Source organism: Urocampus carinirostris, chromosome 17, assembly GCF_059441175.1.
Source record: "Urocampus carinirostris isolate Australia breed hairy pipefish chromosome 17, RoL_Ucar_1.0, whole genome shotgun sequence".
Taxonomy (NCBI): Eukaryota; Metazoa; Chordata; class Actinopteri; order Syngnathiformes; family Syngnathidae; genus Urocampus; species Urocampus carinirostris.
The window spans coordinates 20,909,190-20,924,748 of NC_142365.1; the positions used below are offsets into that span (position 1 = coordinate 20,909,190).

The window sequence follows — 15,559 nt, forward strand, 5'->3', positions numbered from 1 at the left end:
AACCCCTTAACTGAATAGAATTGGCTGTTATGAAAATGATTGTTCTGATTTCTGATGACACAGTACCATTAAAGTCCTTATCGATCTAATATCGTCGTTTAACCCAGCCCCTACTCTTGAAGCGAGTATTTATTTTCGACTCCCGTCCTGCCAAGTTTTTTTCCTAAACTACTTTGCCTGCTCCATTTAAACACAGCCATAAAGACGTCCCAGTCACGAGAGATATGAGCCCCTCGCGCATCTTAGCTGACAGAGACCAGCATTATGTAATGCAATGCCGGAGCATATCCCATCGGCCGGGCGATTTTCCGTTTAACCTGTGAAGAAATGTCTTTTTTTTTCTCCAGGGATGGTCGCAGCACCGGAATGTAAGCGTCTTTCTACCAACATATAATATCAATACTCCCGCAAATTCATCAATAAACTGGAATGGCTTTGCGCCACGTAGATACCCACAAAAAGACCCACGTAGAGACCCTTCTAGAGATGCGTAACCATTTTTGGGTGACATGTCAGGTTTTTGGCAAGGTCATTGGCGCAAAAAAATCTAAGACTGAGTCTAGATGGAGACTAAGATCCTTGAATAGCAAAAATGTGTAACTGTACATATTGTTTGGAAAATATTAAACCCCAAAATGCAAAAAATCCAAGCAGAAAACAAACAAAAACTGTAATGAGAGAGTAAGACGTCCTTCTGGAAAGCAGATGAGTCAGCAAAACCAGTCCGCTTTTCACATCTTGGGTAGCCTACCTAACTGCCTGTAAAATGTTGTATTTATATTCAATGGCGTCCTGGCCTGGTAGATTGGAATGTCTTTTTGAGAAAAAAATGCTGACTTAGTAAAATCAGGCGTGCTAAGTTGACTATTTGGTGGCAATTTTTTCCATATAGTTCAACCCTTCTAACTGTCTGCAAGACATTGTGTTGAAATTAAATGTTGTTCTCGTCTAGAAGAGGGAAATGCTTTTCTGAAAAAACAAAAGCAAAAAAAAACTGCCTAATAAGTTTTTTGGGGGGCACGTTTTCAACTCTACGTTATTGCTGGTGAAAGATTGTGATCTATGCCAAACTTGCATGGCCTGGGAGATTAGAATGTCTTCCCGGGAAAGCTGAAACGAAACAAAAAAATGCCAAGTCAGCTTTTTAAAAAACATTTTCATGTCTGGGCTAACCTACCAGACTGTTTGTAATATATAGTTTTTCATGTTCTGGCCTGGGAGAGTGGACTTCTGCGAAAAGGAGACTAGTATGCCTCCGTAGCACTGTCGCCTAACACGCCAAAAGTCCCCGGTTCGAGACCGAATGGAAATGTGTTTTGGCCTGGAGAGTAATGGACCCCACAAGGCTGTAGTTGCCCAAGACACTCCAAAGGAAAGGGTGTCTCTATGACCCTGTTGGTTAAGGGAGCTAGCCAATCATTGCAGTCTGATGCGATTTTCGATTTTAAAAGAAAAATGCATTTCTGTGCTATTTTTTGTGAATACTTAATCATAGTGAGCAGTGCTACCCATTACATTTTGTGACACCTTGGTGAGTGGACAGTGTAGGGCAGGGGTCTCTAGTGTGCGCCCTGGGGACCAATTGCAGTCTGCAGAGTACTCGTTTGACCCCCTCACCTTCATATGAATGTTTAAAGGAACGATACACATTTCCCCTTTAATTTAAGTAAAGCTCATGCATATAGCGGATTCATTTATACTTTTTCACATTGATTTATTTATAGTTTCACCTTAATTCTTAATGTTAATTTAGGTCTTATTTTGTGTAGCAAATGGAAAAATATATTTGATAACAGTGGAATGTTTATAAACAAAAGTTTTCTTGTGGAAAAAACCTGATTTGGCCCAGTTTCACTCAGACCCTAGCTCCAGAGCATTGCTAAGAAATGGAAATGAACGGAACTATTTCAAAGCAGTGGAGTATTCCCAACGCTGCGTTGTTCACATTTTATTTTGTTTTTCTTTTCTTTTTTTTAATCTAGTATTTTTCATCATATTTGAGCTTATCCGGTTCTTTATTAAGGAATAACAAATGTTTAAAAATGTAGTAATATTTGGGGGTGCTTGGGTTGAATTTGGAGGTGTTGAGCACCTCTCAAAACAGGCTGGTGATGCCCACGGGTAAAAGTTCCCGATGGATTGAAAAATAACGCCATGAGGATTGCATCATTCGACTACCCCCCCACCCATGCAGGGAACGTAGGAGCGCAGCGGCAAGATGCAACCATGTTTATCATCCAATCAATGATACATGTTAATTAGTTAACCAATTAACCAATGAACCAAAATAATCTAGGAAGCAAAAACACCAGCGTATTTGCTCTATTGTATAGCGCTGTTGAAGTCTTCATCGAACAAAGGAAAAACTATAAATCCTTGAAAAAAAACGCAGTGTCGTATGATTACAAAATCACACCACTGTCACGGGCGATTTCAATTAGATTTCGGTTTATCATGCAGCCTTAATTAAAAAATTAAATTAAATTTAAAAAAAAATATATATATATAAAAATATATATATATATATATATATATATATATATAATGTATCTTTTTGAATCCAGCGCATGTTAAATAAACCATCTCATGCTCAGCATTTTGTTTAATATCATGTATTATGTTGAGCGCTCCACTTGTATCTGTTCACTTAAGTTCCAGTTATTGCTGTTGCATAATTTATTCCAATTTATATTTAAGTGGGGTTCTATGTCCACTATACTTTTTGGATTTGCTCAGTGACCAGGGTTGGATAGGGTTACTTTAACTTGATTACTTTCAATTACTTTAGGATTAATCCAATACCAAATATGCTAATAAAAGACAAAAGAAACTAAATGTGAATACAATTACAAAATTGTGTAACGGAATACATAGAACGGCAAAAATGATGTTGGCAAGCTGTTTGGATTTATTTTCATTTTGTTTCTGTCGCATTCTATGTTCGTTTTCCCGGAGATCAAAGAGATCAAAGCCAGGAGAGAAAGCTTACCACGTGTTGTGAGTCATAAGTTTATTTATATTTAGTTTCTTTTGTCTTCTATTAGCATATTTGGTATTGGAGTAATCCAAAAGTAATTGAAAGTAATCAAGTTAAAGTAACCCTACCCAACCCTGTCAGTGACTTTCATTTTATTTTGTCATTGCTTTAAAGGGAACATTGGTAATTATTTAACTCCTCTTAGTGGTGAATTTTTTTTGTAATTATTAAATGGAGCTGACATGGATGCCCACCATCCTGCTGCCACGGGTACCCCGAACAACAACAAAAAGCGTGTGAGAGCCCGGTGCTTTTTAGACATTTTAGGTCTCCGTAGTTTGAATTCTTCCTTGTGCTTTTTACTACTCATTTTAAATTGCACTACACAAAGACTGTGACATCTAGTGGTCAAATTATACCCCTTGACCCTTTCAGGTTGTTGAGCATCCAATGAAGGAGGGGAGTGGGTGTTTGGATCCTACCACAAGGGTCGTAGGGGCACCATTTACTGTGGTGTGTCTAAGTACAGCCGCATTTTACTTTCCAGCTTAAAAATAAAAGTACTGGATTTAAAAAACAACATTATTTTTGTATTTGTTTATTTGCTGTTGCATAATGCGATTGAGGGCAGCAACAAACTATTTCCTCTGATATTTATTCATTTTGCCAATTAGAATAGAATGGAATAGAATAGAACAGAACAGAATAGAATAAAATAGAATAGAATAGAATATAACTTATTGTCATTGCAACATGCAATATGTAAAACAAAATTCATAAGTTACATCAACATTGTGCAAGACTATAAGATAAAATACTTACTATATTTATATTGCGGATTAATTGGATGAACTACATCTTTTTATTATAATCCATGCTAAAACTAAAGATAATTGGTCTCAGAAACTGTCTGTAATTTGTAATTTATTTCGAAAGTAGCATTCTCAAATACAAATTATGGGTTGACCAATACTAAAATTTACCATTGTAGAAAAAATATTTTCTGTAGGCGCACACTCAAAATATTCTTTTTTATATATTTTTTGTTTTATTGTTTTTTGTTTTTTTTTATACCCAAGGCGCACCAGACTATAGGGTACATAAAATTAAAACTGCAGAAAATAACTCGTTAAGTCAAGTCATGTATTTGTATAGCCCTTCATCACAAGAAGTCTCAAAGGGTTGTACAGACCACAGACTATTATAACACCATTCTGATCTAATACCTTGATGAGGTCAGGGAGAAACCCAAAACCTCAGCATGAGGTAAATGAAGAAACTGTGAGAAGGGATTACCCATGAGATCCTCCTTTCAGGATGACCAGGCTGCATTGGATGTTGCAATACACAGATATTGTCAACATGAAACATGGGTCATTCATAAGGTATAGAATATAGTGTAAGTGTGTTTTAGGCCTAGATATAAACAGTTTCACTGAGGTTGTAGATTAAATTGGAGAGGGCAGAACATTCCACAGCAACGGGGCCTGCATTGAGAAGGTTCTCTAACCTGCAGATCTCTTCTTGGCTCTTGGGATCACTAATAGACCAGCATTTTCCAAGCAAAGGCTCTGAGCAGGAACATAGAGGGGAATTCAATCTGAAAGATTTGAGGGGGCAAGTCCATGCATAATTTTGTATAATACTAACAGAACATTAAAATCACATCTTAAGCTGACAGGAAGCTGCTCGAGCTATGAAGCTAAGCCAAGGGAGCTACATCAGCGGGACAGCAAAAGTGATTTTGGGAACGGCACAGAATCACATGATGATGACGGAACCGTGCTTTCACGAATCTCGCATGTCAACATTATTCCAGTGATGTGGAACTTAAACCGCACATGGCCAAACGGTGACATTTTGTGGTGATTACTACAAGACTCCAAGTTAAAAAAACCTCAGCACAGCTTGAACGTATATTTTCAATATTAGATTGTTTGCTTTCAAACCTTTACTGGAAATGATCTAACCCATTATCAGAATCATAACTTGCTTGGTTTTTGTGAACCCGGGTTGAGACCGGATGAGTTTTTACCACCAAATGAAGCCTCTCCCCATAATTATGAAGGCTCCCATGCAGCATGGTCTTTGAAAAAGGGTGGCAGTGTTGCACTTAATTCTTGAATTTATAATCAAATTTACTCACCGTGCCTCTAATAAATATAAGGCGTTTGAGGCTCTTGTCATGCGGTCGTCCTCCATGTCAACGCCAATTTTCGTAATGACTATTTATTGCGCCCCACAACTCGGTTTTCTTAGATGAATTCTCGGAACTGAAGTCCGGACGGTAGTTCATTACAGTTATCGAGACAGGAGGAAACAAACGCATGAATTTGAATCTCAGCATCGGAAAGGGACAGCATAGGGTGAATTCTTGCCATGTTGCAAAGATGAAAAAAATATTCTTAACGTGTAACTGGAAGGACAGATTGGGGTCAAATGTGACACTGAGATTTTCTAGTCCTTTTAGGTGAATTTACATTTGTTAATGTTCAGAGCAGTGTTTGAGAACAAGTCACGGCATTTAGATGGACCAATAATTAACGTTTCAGTCTTTTTAGGGTTGAAGCGCAAGAAACTAAGTGACATCCATCTTTTTATCTCAGTGAGGCATGGCTCCAAATTTCCAAAATTTAGTTGGGCAGATTCCTCTATAAAAAGATACAGTTCAAACCTATCTGCATAGCAATGAAATCAGATATTATATCTGCGAATATTATAACCTAACCGGAGCATATACAGTAAATCTTGAAAAGATAGGGACCAAGTACTGAGCCTTGCTGAACGCCACAGGTAACATTAGAGGGCTTAAAGGTAATTTCACCATATCTAACACAATGTGACAGATCTGAGAGGTAGGACATGAACTATGAAAGGACACCTGAGAGACCAGTCCACCTAGTAAAATATTATGGTCCACCATGTCAAATGCAGCACTGATGTCCAGCAGCAGCAATAATGATGAAGCGCCAGAGTCCATTGCCATGAGACGATTGTTCGTTACCTTAACCCAGGCTGTCTCCGATGAGTCGTAAGCCCTGAATCATGACTGAATACTTTCAAAAAGATTATTTTCAGACATAAAATCATTCAGCCGCTACAACTTTTTCAGCACTTTAGAAAGAAACGGTAGATTTGACACAGGTCTGTAAACACATAGGCTTTCCGGCTCAAGGTCGGGTCGTTTAACTGTTGGTTAAATGACATTTGACTTAAAATCCACTGGAACAACACCTGAGGACAGCGATATAGTGATTATATTTAAAACTAAAGGTCCAAAGATTCCGAATAGATCTTTAATGAGCGAGCCCAGAAGTGGGTCAAATGGACAAGTACTTGGTTGGGCTGTACTCACCAGTTGTCTAAGATTGTCAAGTGTCAAACCACTAAAACGGGAAAAAAAATCACTGCAGAGCCACCATTTGGCGCATTTATAATTTTGAGATCGTTGTCATGTAACTTATTTACATGATCATAACAAATCTCTTCCAGAATAGGATGAATCTTCTTATTAAAGAAGATCACAAAGTCATAAGCTGAATAGGTAGAACTATATGGAATACTATATATCAGTTGCCTCGTTAGCAATTGAACAATTTCGAAAAATGATTTTTTTTTTTTGTGTCTGCAACCTTACCTTAGTGTTAAGGCTGTTTTAGGAGAGGCAAGGGCCGCTTTATATTTCAGCAAGCTGTCACACGGGGTCTGACGGAAAACCTCATGCTTGGTAGCGCGCCATTTTTGTTCAAATTTCCTGCAGTATTGTTTAAGTGATTTAGTTTTTTCAACAAACTCAGGCATGCATTTTTGGTCAAGATGTATGCCGCAGGGGCACCAAGGAATCAAAGACACGAACGAAAGCACCATTAAAATCATTCATAAGTAAGTCAAGAGAACCTTTAAATAATGGAAGCAACGCAATTACCCCCGGTAAAAGATCCAAGAGGGCAGAAGATGTACCAGGGCAAAGATCGCGGCTGCTGAATCCGTTAGTTTCTTTAATAAACATTTAGCCAGCACCTCAAATGTAACTCAATAAGAATCCGAAATGACACAAGTATACCGTCACACCATCACATATGAGGTCAAAACGCCTCAATCAGAATCCTAGAAAAAAAAACATATTTCATTGCACATAAACATTGGGAAACCCGTTTTTGCAACTAAATAAACTCAAATCATTTACAAGTAATTATTGTATTCATAAGAATTTTGGGCAGTTTGCAGAGGACAACCTGAACCGTTTGCGGGCCAGTCGCAGGGCACACAGAGACGGGGAACTCACTCGCTCACTCACACCTAGGGACAATTTGGACCAGACAATTAACCTGACATGCATGTTTTTGGAATGTGGGAGGAAACCGGGGGTAAAACCCACACAGGCTGGGGGAGAACACGAAAACTCCACACAGGAAGGTTCGATCCCATGACCTCAGAACTGTGCCACAGACGCACTAACCACTCAGCTGCCGTGCTGCCCATATTTGGAACATCCGCCAAAGAAAAGTCTGGGTCAGCAAAAAATAAAAACTTTATACAAGCCTTAAAAGAAAGAAAACACATACTGTATCCATCTATATCCAATGAAAAAATGTTAAGAATGTTGTCTGTTGTCTGAAACCATAGAGTCTTCCGATATCATTTTTAAAAAGCGCAAGGGAATCACTAAGGTGCGCCAAAGACCTGTGGTATTGGGCTCCAGAGCAAGTTTAGCGGGTCAAGAACTCCATTTCTGTTGGTGATAGAAAGCATCTTCCTCTGCCTTTCAGTGTTTTTGTTGGTCCAGAGCGTTTTATTTACATTATGGCTTTTAGAGAAACTTGAATATTAAAAAGAATTGCCCATACATAATGTAGGTTTGTCAAACTACATTATATATGTGTGGAACTCACACGGCAAAGTCATTGACACGCAGACAGACAAGCAGAAAAGGGGCGGGACAAGGGTTCAGCCATTTAGAATGCAGAACACAATGCACGATGAAAATCTGCAAAGTAGCGATACAGCGAGGGATTAATGTATTCATATTGATTGAGGTCATGGCCCATACCAAGTCAGACAATACAAATTATTATTGTGAATGAATATTAATATTGTTTAAATATACACGTAGAAAAACAAATAAACAATATAATGTAAAAAAGATAACATTAAAGACCTTTAAATCACCCTTTTTATGGGTTCAGCCTACCTCACTTGCCTTCACCGCACAACTCCGCTCTGCAGTCTCTTGCCCCCACATTATTACAGACGAATGGGCAATGCTTATCTCTTTGTGGCTTTGGAGACAGAGCCGTTTAGTCGTGATAAAGGCTTTTTGTGGGACTCACATTTGCTTGAAAGGAACATCATACCTCCGTCCTGCTCAAAGCCACAATATATACTCTGCCACGCTACACGCACTGGCGACAGCAGTCAAATAAAGCAGAAAGATGGCGTGCGGCACTGCAGGAGGCCCGGATTCGTGATCTGACTGCAAACTGCTTTCATTAGTACAGGAAAAAAAACTACTGTATTTTACAGACTCCAAGGCTCACCTGAAAACCATAAATTGACCAGAAATTTGAAAGTCTGCCCTATAACCCAATGTGCCTTATATACCTCAGAGTAAGGTGTATAAGATTGGAAATGTATAAAATAATAAGCATGTTACTACAATGGTTTTTACGGTCTGTATTTGAGCAATGATTGATCATTCAAGAATCATGCTGGCCTAAATTGCAATGCATTGTATGCAACGGGATTCAATCCCGGATCATGGCCGTGCTGGTGCCCAAACTTTCACACAACCACTAGTGGTACATATGATACATAAAAAGGCAATAGGGATTATCTTGCTACCACACAATTTTTACAGTGCCAGAAGCACTGATTTGCATAGTGCATTCTGATAGATAAAACAGCCTCTCCACTTCTTTATCAATGGCCTTCCCATAGCGACAGGTTTGCTCCTCGCTTTGTGTTTTTCCCCGTCTCTCAGCGCCTTCTGTAGGATTTTAAGTTCCATTACGCCACACAAACTCATGAAAGATATCAATGGGATCATTCCCTCCAGCAGAGAACCAAAGGAGCTCCCAACCTATCTAGATAAAAGGTAGCTTGTGTTCTTACTCTTACCCATCCCCTTCTACTTTTTAGAAGAACCCACATAAGAGTCATGGGATTGAGTCTAAATCTTCATGAGTTGTATAAACTTCAGTGGATGGGCGGTGGGTGGTTAGCACAGCCCCATGGTGCGGATGTCCGAGGTTTGATTCCTGCTACTGCAGTGTCACAGTGCAAAGTTTGCCCCGACCGTGCGTGTTTCCTCCGGGCACTTTCGTTAATTTCCAAAAACATGCTTTTCAGATTGATTGGCCAAAAATAATTGTGCCTAGGTGTGAATGAGCGAGTGAGTTGTATGTCTTCATGTGTCCTGCGACTGGCTGGCAACCAGTTCAGGGTGTCCCCTGTCCACTACCTGAAGGTAGCTGGGATGGGCTGCAGCACCCCTTGTGACGTTAGTGAGGATAAGTTGCCGGAAAATGGATCAATCAACTAAAAGAGTCAACAGGTCAATCCACTGTTAAACTAACTACTCCACTTGTAAAAGTATGAATGGGCAATGCACTCGAGGTGAAATAGTCTGTTTGCAAAGGTGGCCTTATTGCATTTTGAAACGTTTGTGTGTTAACCACCTCCTCACACCTGCTGACTCCTTGCTCTCATTCTGTCTCACAGGTGCAAGCGGCTTCCTGGGTACATTGTGGACCAGCCAATTGAACTGAACAGGACGGCAGATGAGGTTCAAAGCGAGGATACTACTAAAGGTGTCACAGCATCCCATTACCCATGGACAATGATTGTCAAAACAACCCCTTGCCAAATTCCTCTTCTCTTCTTTTCAACTGTAAATCAGCGATTGTCGAGCTGATGTCTGCGTGAGACGACAAAGAAGGCTTTTATTTTGGACATGTCGTTTTTTTCTTTCAATGCCGCCAGCCGCTACGGCTTTGGTGGGAAACGTCGGAACTGCCCTCAAAGGGTCACCGCCCTAGTTTGGCTTTTGGTGCTGTTACTACACCTGACCCACTACACGTGTCAGCGAGTAGACAAATACCCGATTGTGTCCACCGGCTATGGGAAGATACGCGGGGTCAGGACAGAGCTCAGCAACGAGATCTTGGGCCCTGTGGAGCAATATTTAGGAGTCCCCTACGCCACTGCGCCTGTCGGCGAACGCCGGTTCCAGCCCCCTGAGGCGCCGGGCTCCTGGCAGGAGATCCGAAACGCCACCCAGTTTGCGCCCGTCTGTCCCCAAAATGTGCACGGGGTGCTACCTGCAATTATGTTACCTGTGTGGTTCACCGACAATCTGGACGCCGCTGCCACTTATGTGCAGAACCAGAGCGAAGACTGCCTTTACCTCAACATCTATGTACCTACAGAGGATGGTGAGTATAGGAAAAAAGCAATGAGTTCTGTTTTTGTGACCTATACTATCCTGCCTCTTCAATATCGGAAGTTTTGGAAGACAATGAATAGGGAGGGCTGCAACGCTCAAAGATAGGGTTCAGGAACGTATGGCCTGCAAGCCAGACATGGCTGTTTTCATGAGTACATCTGGCTAGAAGATAAATTGGGGGCCATAGTAATCTTCTGTGTGGTTAACCAACTTTGGTGTATGTGAGGCAGAAGCAGCACAAGACACTGTAGGGCTAAGTTTCAAATACAATTTACATATACAGTGTTAGACCAATAGGTCCTGTTTGGCTGTATGTTTCTATGAAACCCTTTCATCTCCATGCCCTTAGACACATTTGCTTTAATTGCCTCCTTATTCTTGCTAATTATTCCAATTGGTTACGGCCACATTACATAACAAGGGAAACGACGCATCTGCCTTCTTCATATGTTATATATTATCTCAAGCTTCGTTTCCATTGCTATTATTTTCTTGCATCACTGCAAATCTGAGGACCTATGGCTAAACAAATAAAAGCTTGTCACTCAAATGTTTAAACTAAACAAAGGAGAGATGGAGGATTTTTGTTGGTAGTTCAGCCAATAGCCTATTAAATATCTTCATGATGCTGTGACGATAACCAACAACTTACAAGCATTAAATGATGTTGACTAATAGTAGACGGGCATGTCAGACAGGCGAAAAAAACAAAAAATATACGCAGCAAACCGTCCTTCGCCGGAGCAGGGGACGGCTGAAGGTCCTTGTCTGTCCACACCACAACAGGGAAAGTGCCCTTCTCGTTGCTAGGACAGTTACCTTCTTGACAGGGAACAGAAGCGGCTGAGGCACTCTCACCTAGCCCCCGGTACAGGATACTGAAGCAGCTGAGGTCTGTAATGACAACACAATCCACATATTAACGTGAAATAAACTCGGGACGCCTTAACCTAGGTATTGATAGTTCGGCCAAACAATATCGCAAGGAGACAATTGTAGAGGAGACAATTGTAGAGATATAACAGCCCTTTCAGGTCATATAAAAAGTCTGCATTGTCCTTTCTGTCCTCAAATGTTAAGTCCATATGAAAACTACAATACGCCTTTGGAGAAGTACCGTTTTGATACGTTAGTCAGGGTTTTATAATTTTCGGGGAAGAGACATTACTTCATAGCCTAAATAAAGACAGGGATGTAACCGTAATCATCTGGAATATGTTATTACCAATGACTATTCGTCACGAATGACTTTACAACATTTTCAACTCAGTTGGAATCAAACCATTAGTTTGCCATGCATCAGTGAGATGAATTCATTCATGAGATGCTGTTGAATGTATTAAGTCCCAATCTGAATCTCATCTTTGTTATTTATGAATTCCTTTTTCCACTGATCCAAATGCAAAGGCAATATTTTGTAAATATAACTGACTTATACGGCTTAAGAGAACGAGATGACTTGTCATCTAGTGTGACTTTTACGATATGAATCTTCTGAATATTTACTTTTAAAGGGTCACTGTGTATTATTTGAACATTAAATGTTGCTATATTATGCAGCACAACCAAAACCAAGTGCTAAAAAGCACAAAGACGAATACATATTGCAGACTCAAAGTGACCAAAACTCATCATTTTTCAATTAATTTTTTTGCGAAACTTTTTGCGAGATTTTTGTTTTTCTAGGGGTACCTGTAACAGCAAGATGGAGAACAATTATGTCAGCTTCCCCTAGGTGAGCATCATAGTCTGTAAAATAAGTGCAAATTTCTTTTTAAAAATGCATGCTCATACACATCTCATCTCATCTCATCTCATCTCATTAGCTGCACCGCTTATCCTCAATAGGGTCGCCCATCCCAGCAATCATCGGGCAGTGGGCAGGGGACACCCTGAACTGGTTGCCAGCCACCCGCAGGGCACACTGGGACAGACAACTCGCTCGCTCATTCACACCTTGGGACAATTTGGACCGGCCAATCCACCTGAAATGCATGTCTTTGGAATGTGGGAGGAAACCAGAGTGCCCGGAGGAAACCCACGCAAGCACGGGGAGAACATACAAACTCCGCACAGGAAGTCCGGTAGCTGGACTTGAACCCACACAGGAGGTTCCCAAGACCTTAGAACTGTGCCGCAGACGCACTAACAACTGCGCCGCCGTGCTGCCCGCTCATACACATATTTTTGCTTATTTTTCAAATAAATATGGTTATTTAACAAGCGGCCATTAATAAATGATAGGCAATAAATGATACACACTTTCCCTTTAAAGAACAAATTCTAAATGTCAAATTTGACAAAATAGCCAATTTATGTGTTGTAATTGTGGTAAGCTTTGTCATCTGTCTACAGATGTTTTTTTTAGGTGGGGGTTTGCTCCCACACATAAAACGTAAGAAATTATTTCCTCTCGGAAATTAAAGTAGGCCTGTTTTGTTCATATTCACATGGTATAAAATGCATTTCAACACTTGTAGGTTTCATATTTTTCTAAAAAAAAAAAACTAACTTGGAGTTCTACTCGTACATAAAACAGTTTGACAAACCTACATTGTGTATGCACAAATCTTTTACATTTTGAAGTTTCTCAAAAAGCCATCATGTGAAAAAAAATGCTCTGGACCCACTAAAGCTGCAAAATGCAAAGTAAGATGCTTTCCATCGCCAACAAACATGGACTTCTCAACCAGCTAAACCTGCTCTGGAACCACATGCAGCTCCTTAGCGCTCCCTAGGTTCTCCCCAGTGCTTTTGTTTAATAATGGAATAATGAACGAATAATTAAACCTGTAAATTGTGTTTATTCTTGAGTAGTAAATAAATAAAGGTTCCTACTGCGCATATTTCAACTATCACCGGCTAGTTTTTGTAACAAAACCGCGTGATAAAACAGGGATTACTGTAAAGGTAAATATTTCCCACATAAGAGCAGAAATATTTCTCAATTGAACAATATCTTTGTGTAGTGGAATAATTAATGATACTGAGAACTTATAATTGATCAGATTATTTTATGACTGATTTGAATTTGTCGCTGAGTTTCATCCTCTGTATATGTATTATTCTAAATAAAGTGAACTTTTGATTGATATGTTCTTTTCTGAGAACGAACATCGTGAAAATTAATTCAGTGTAATAACTGTGCTTGACTGAAAGGTTACCACATCACTACTTTACTCTGTATTATTTCCTAATAAGGTCAGCAGGAAGTGGTAATTAAGGCTTCTAAGATTAGCGTGAGCTAGGTGAGTGAAAACATTAAAATAGAATAAAACAGCAAACACAAACCTCTAGGGGAGGAATTGAGAATCACGCAAAAGCCGCTTGTCTTAATGGGCTCATTGTTTGTTTTTTAATTACCTGGCAGGTAGAAGAAAACACCATCAAAGTCCAACTTTAGCAGCAGTACTAATGAGTATGCACAATTAATGATAAAATGTTAATGACGAAAAATTTGAATGAAAATAACAACTCGCCTCACCTTGGAGCTACTGTGGATGCTCCTCTTGCAATGCTATTAGCTAATGCTAGTCGCTAAGTGTTTCTAATCGTTAATGCTAGCCTCCATGACCGTAGCCACCAGGGACATTGAAATATAAAATATAATAAATGGTTATAATTATTCAGTGTTAAAATTATTTCTTATTCACCTTAAAAAGTTTTGAATTTTCATTTTCAAGATGACAGAATTTTCACATTATATTATGAATATTATGAAAGCAGGCATGTCTAACTCATTTTCGCTGGGGTCACCTGGTAGGAAACCCAATTTCATGGGGCCCGACTCGTAAAATGCTGACATAAAAAGTGTGCCCTGGCTGCAAGGCTGGGGGTCTTTCCGTAGGCTCACAAGTAAATTATGATTCAGGCATGTTAGATTTGATTATAAATCAATTATTGAATATATATATATATAAATTGTATACAAACTGTATATATATATATATATATATATATATATATATATATATATATATATATATATATATATATATATATATATATATATATATATATATATATATATATATATATATTTAACTCATGTCCCTGACTATTATTTGAAATAAATTTACAACCCGATGGGTTTCCTCAATCTTCTCTGGTTGATTAATGGCCAGAGCTTTGCGACTGGCTCCTGACACTGGCGACATTGGGTTGGACATATTTAAAACTGCAAGTTAATGTTTGATGTGATGCAGCTCATTTTTCTCTTGCGCTTCTCTCAACACTGTCAGCCATGAGTTTGACACTTGTGGAATATATGAAGACTTTCTTCCAGGGTAGAGGAAGATAATGCAAATTTTAGGAGTAGAAAGAGACAATTCTAGCTTTCGGGATAAAAGGACAAGAAATTGAATATCAAGATGATTTCAGCTGAAAAGAAGACTTTTTCTTTTTACACGAAAGTAGACAAAGCTACGTTTCGGCTTCAAAAAAACGAATCTTTTTTCCAGGTAGATGATAATCCCTGTTTGACAATGCCTGCAAACATCAATTTTCCTTTCATTTTTTGCCCAGCCTTTTACAAGGTTTTGTGTTTTGGGGGGTAACCTCAGCTGCAAGGTTGGTGAAGACTCATATGATCTCCAGGTGAGCCGTGGGTTATGTAAAATAAATACAATTTCCTTGACCTATGAGTATTTAAAAACCTTGTTTACCTCTAGGAGGCTCTAAATATTACACAATTTCCCTTTGATATATATATTTCTCATAATCGCATTAAAATTTGAAAATTATTAATGTAAGTATCTGCAGATTTAGAGAGAGACACGCAGTTCTTTCACCTCATGGCAGGGGGCAATAGTGAGACAAAAGACTCTGATTTGGCACACAACTCAGCCACAAACAATATTAGTGAAAGTATTAGCAAGTTAACAGCAAATTAAGTCCTCTAGTACTTTCTTGTAGCAATTAATCAATTTTTTCTTGATGTAGAATATATATTTGTTGATCACTTTTTTAAAAAGGAGCAGCCATCAGACATTACTTATAAGTAGCGGCAAGATAATAAAGCATTTTTTTTCCATGTTGCAGTTTATTTATTGCTTTCCAGCTTCATTTATTTGTAAATCTGACTGTGGCTCACAACACACAAAAACTACTTCAGGGGTCTCCAACCTTTTTCAAGCCTG

The 15,559-nt window shown here is 39.1% G+C and overlaps 1 protein-coding gene across 6 annotated transcripts in view; it reads left to right on the forward strand.

Annotated features, from left to right (window-relative positions):
- The window catches only part of LOC148349485 (neuroligin-2-like), a 130,987-nt gene that overhangs the window by 28,489 nt on the left and 86,939 nt on the right, over nt 1–15,559 (forward strand). For all 6 annotated transcript variants that reach the window (XR_015847398.1, XM_088321542.1, XM_088321544.1 and 3 more), the window contains exon 2: nt 9,698–10,410. Coding sequence is in view for 5 of the 6 variants with exons in the window: in XM_088321542.1 (XP_088177668.1) it covers nt 9,930–10,410 (481 nt within the window). In the remaining variant the exon portion in view is untranslated. The remainder of the gene's footprint in view (nt 1–9,697; nt 10,411–15,559) is intronic.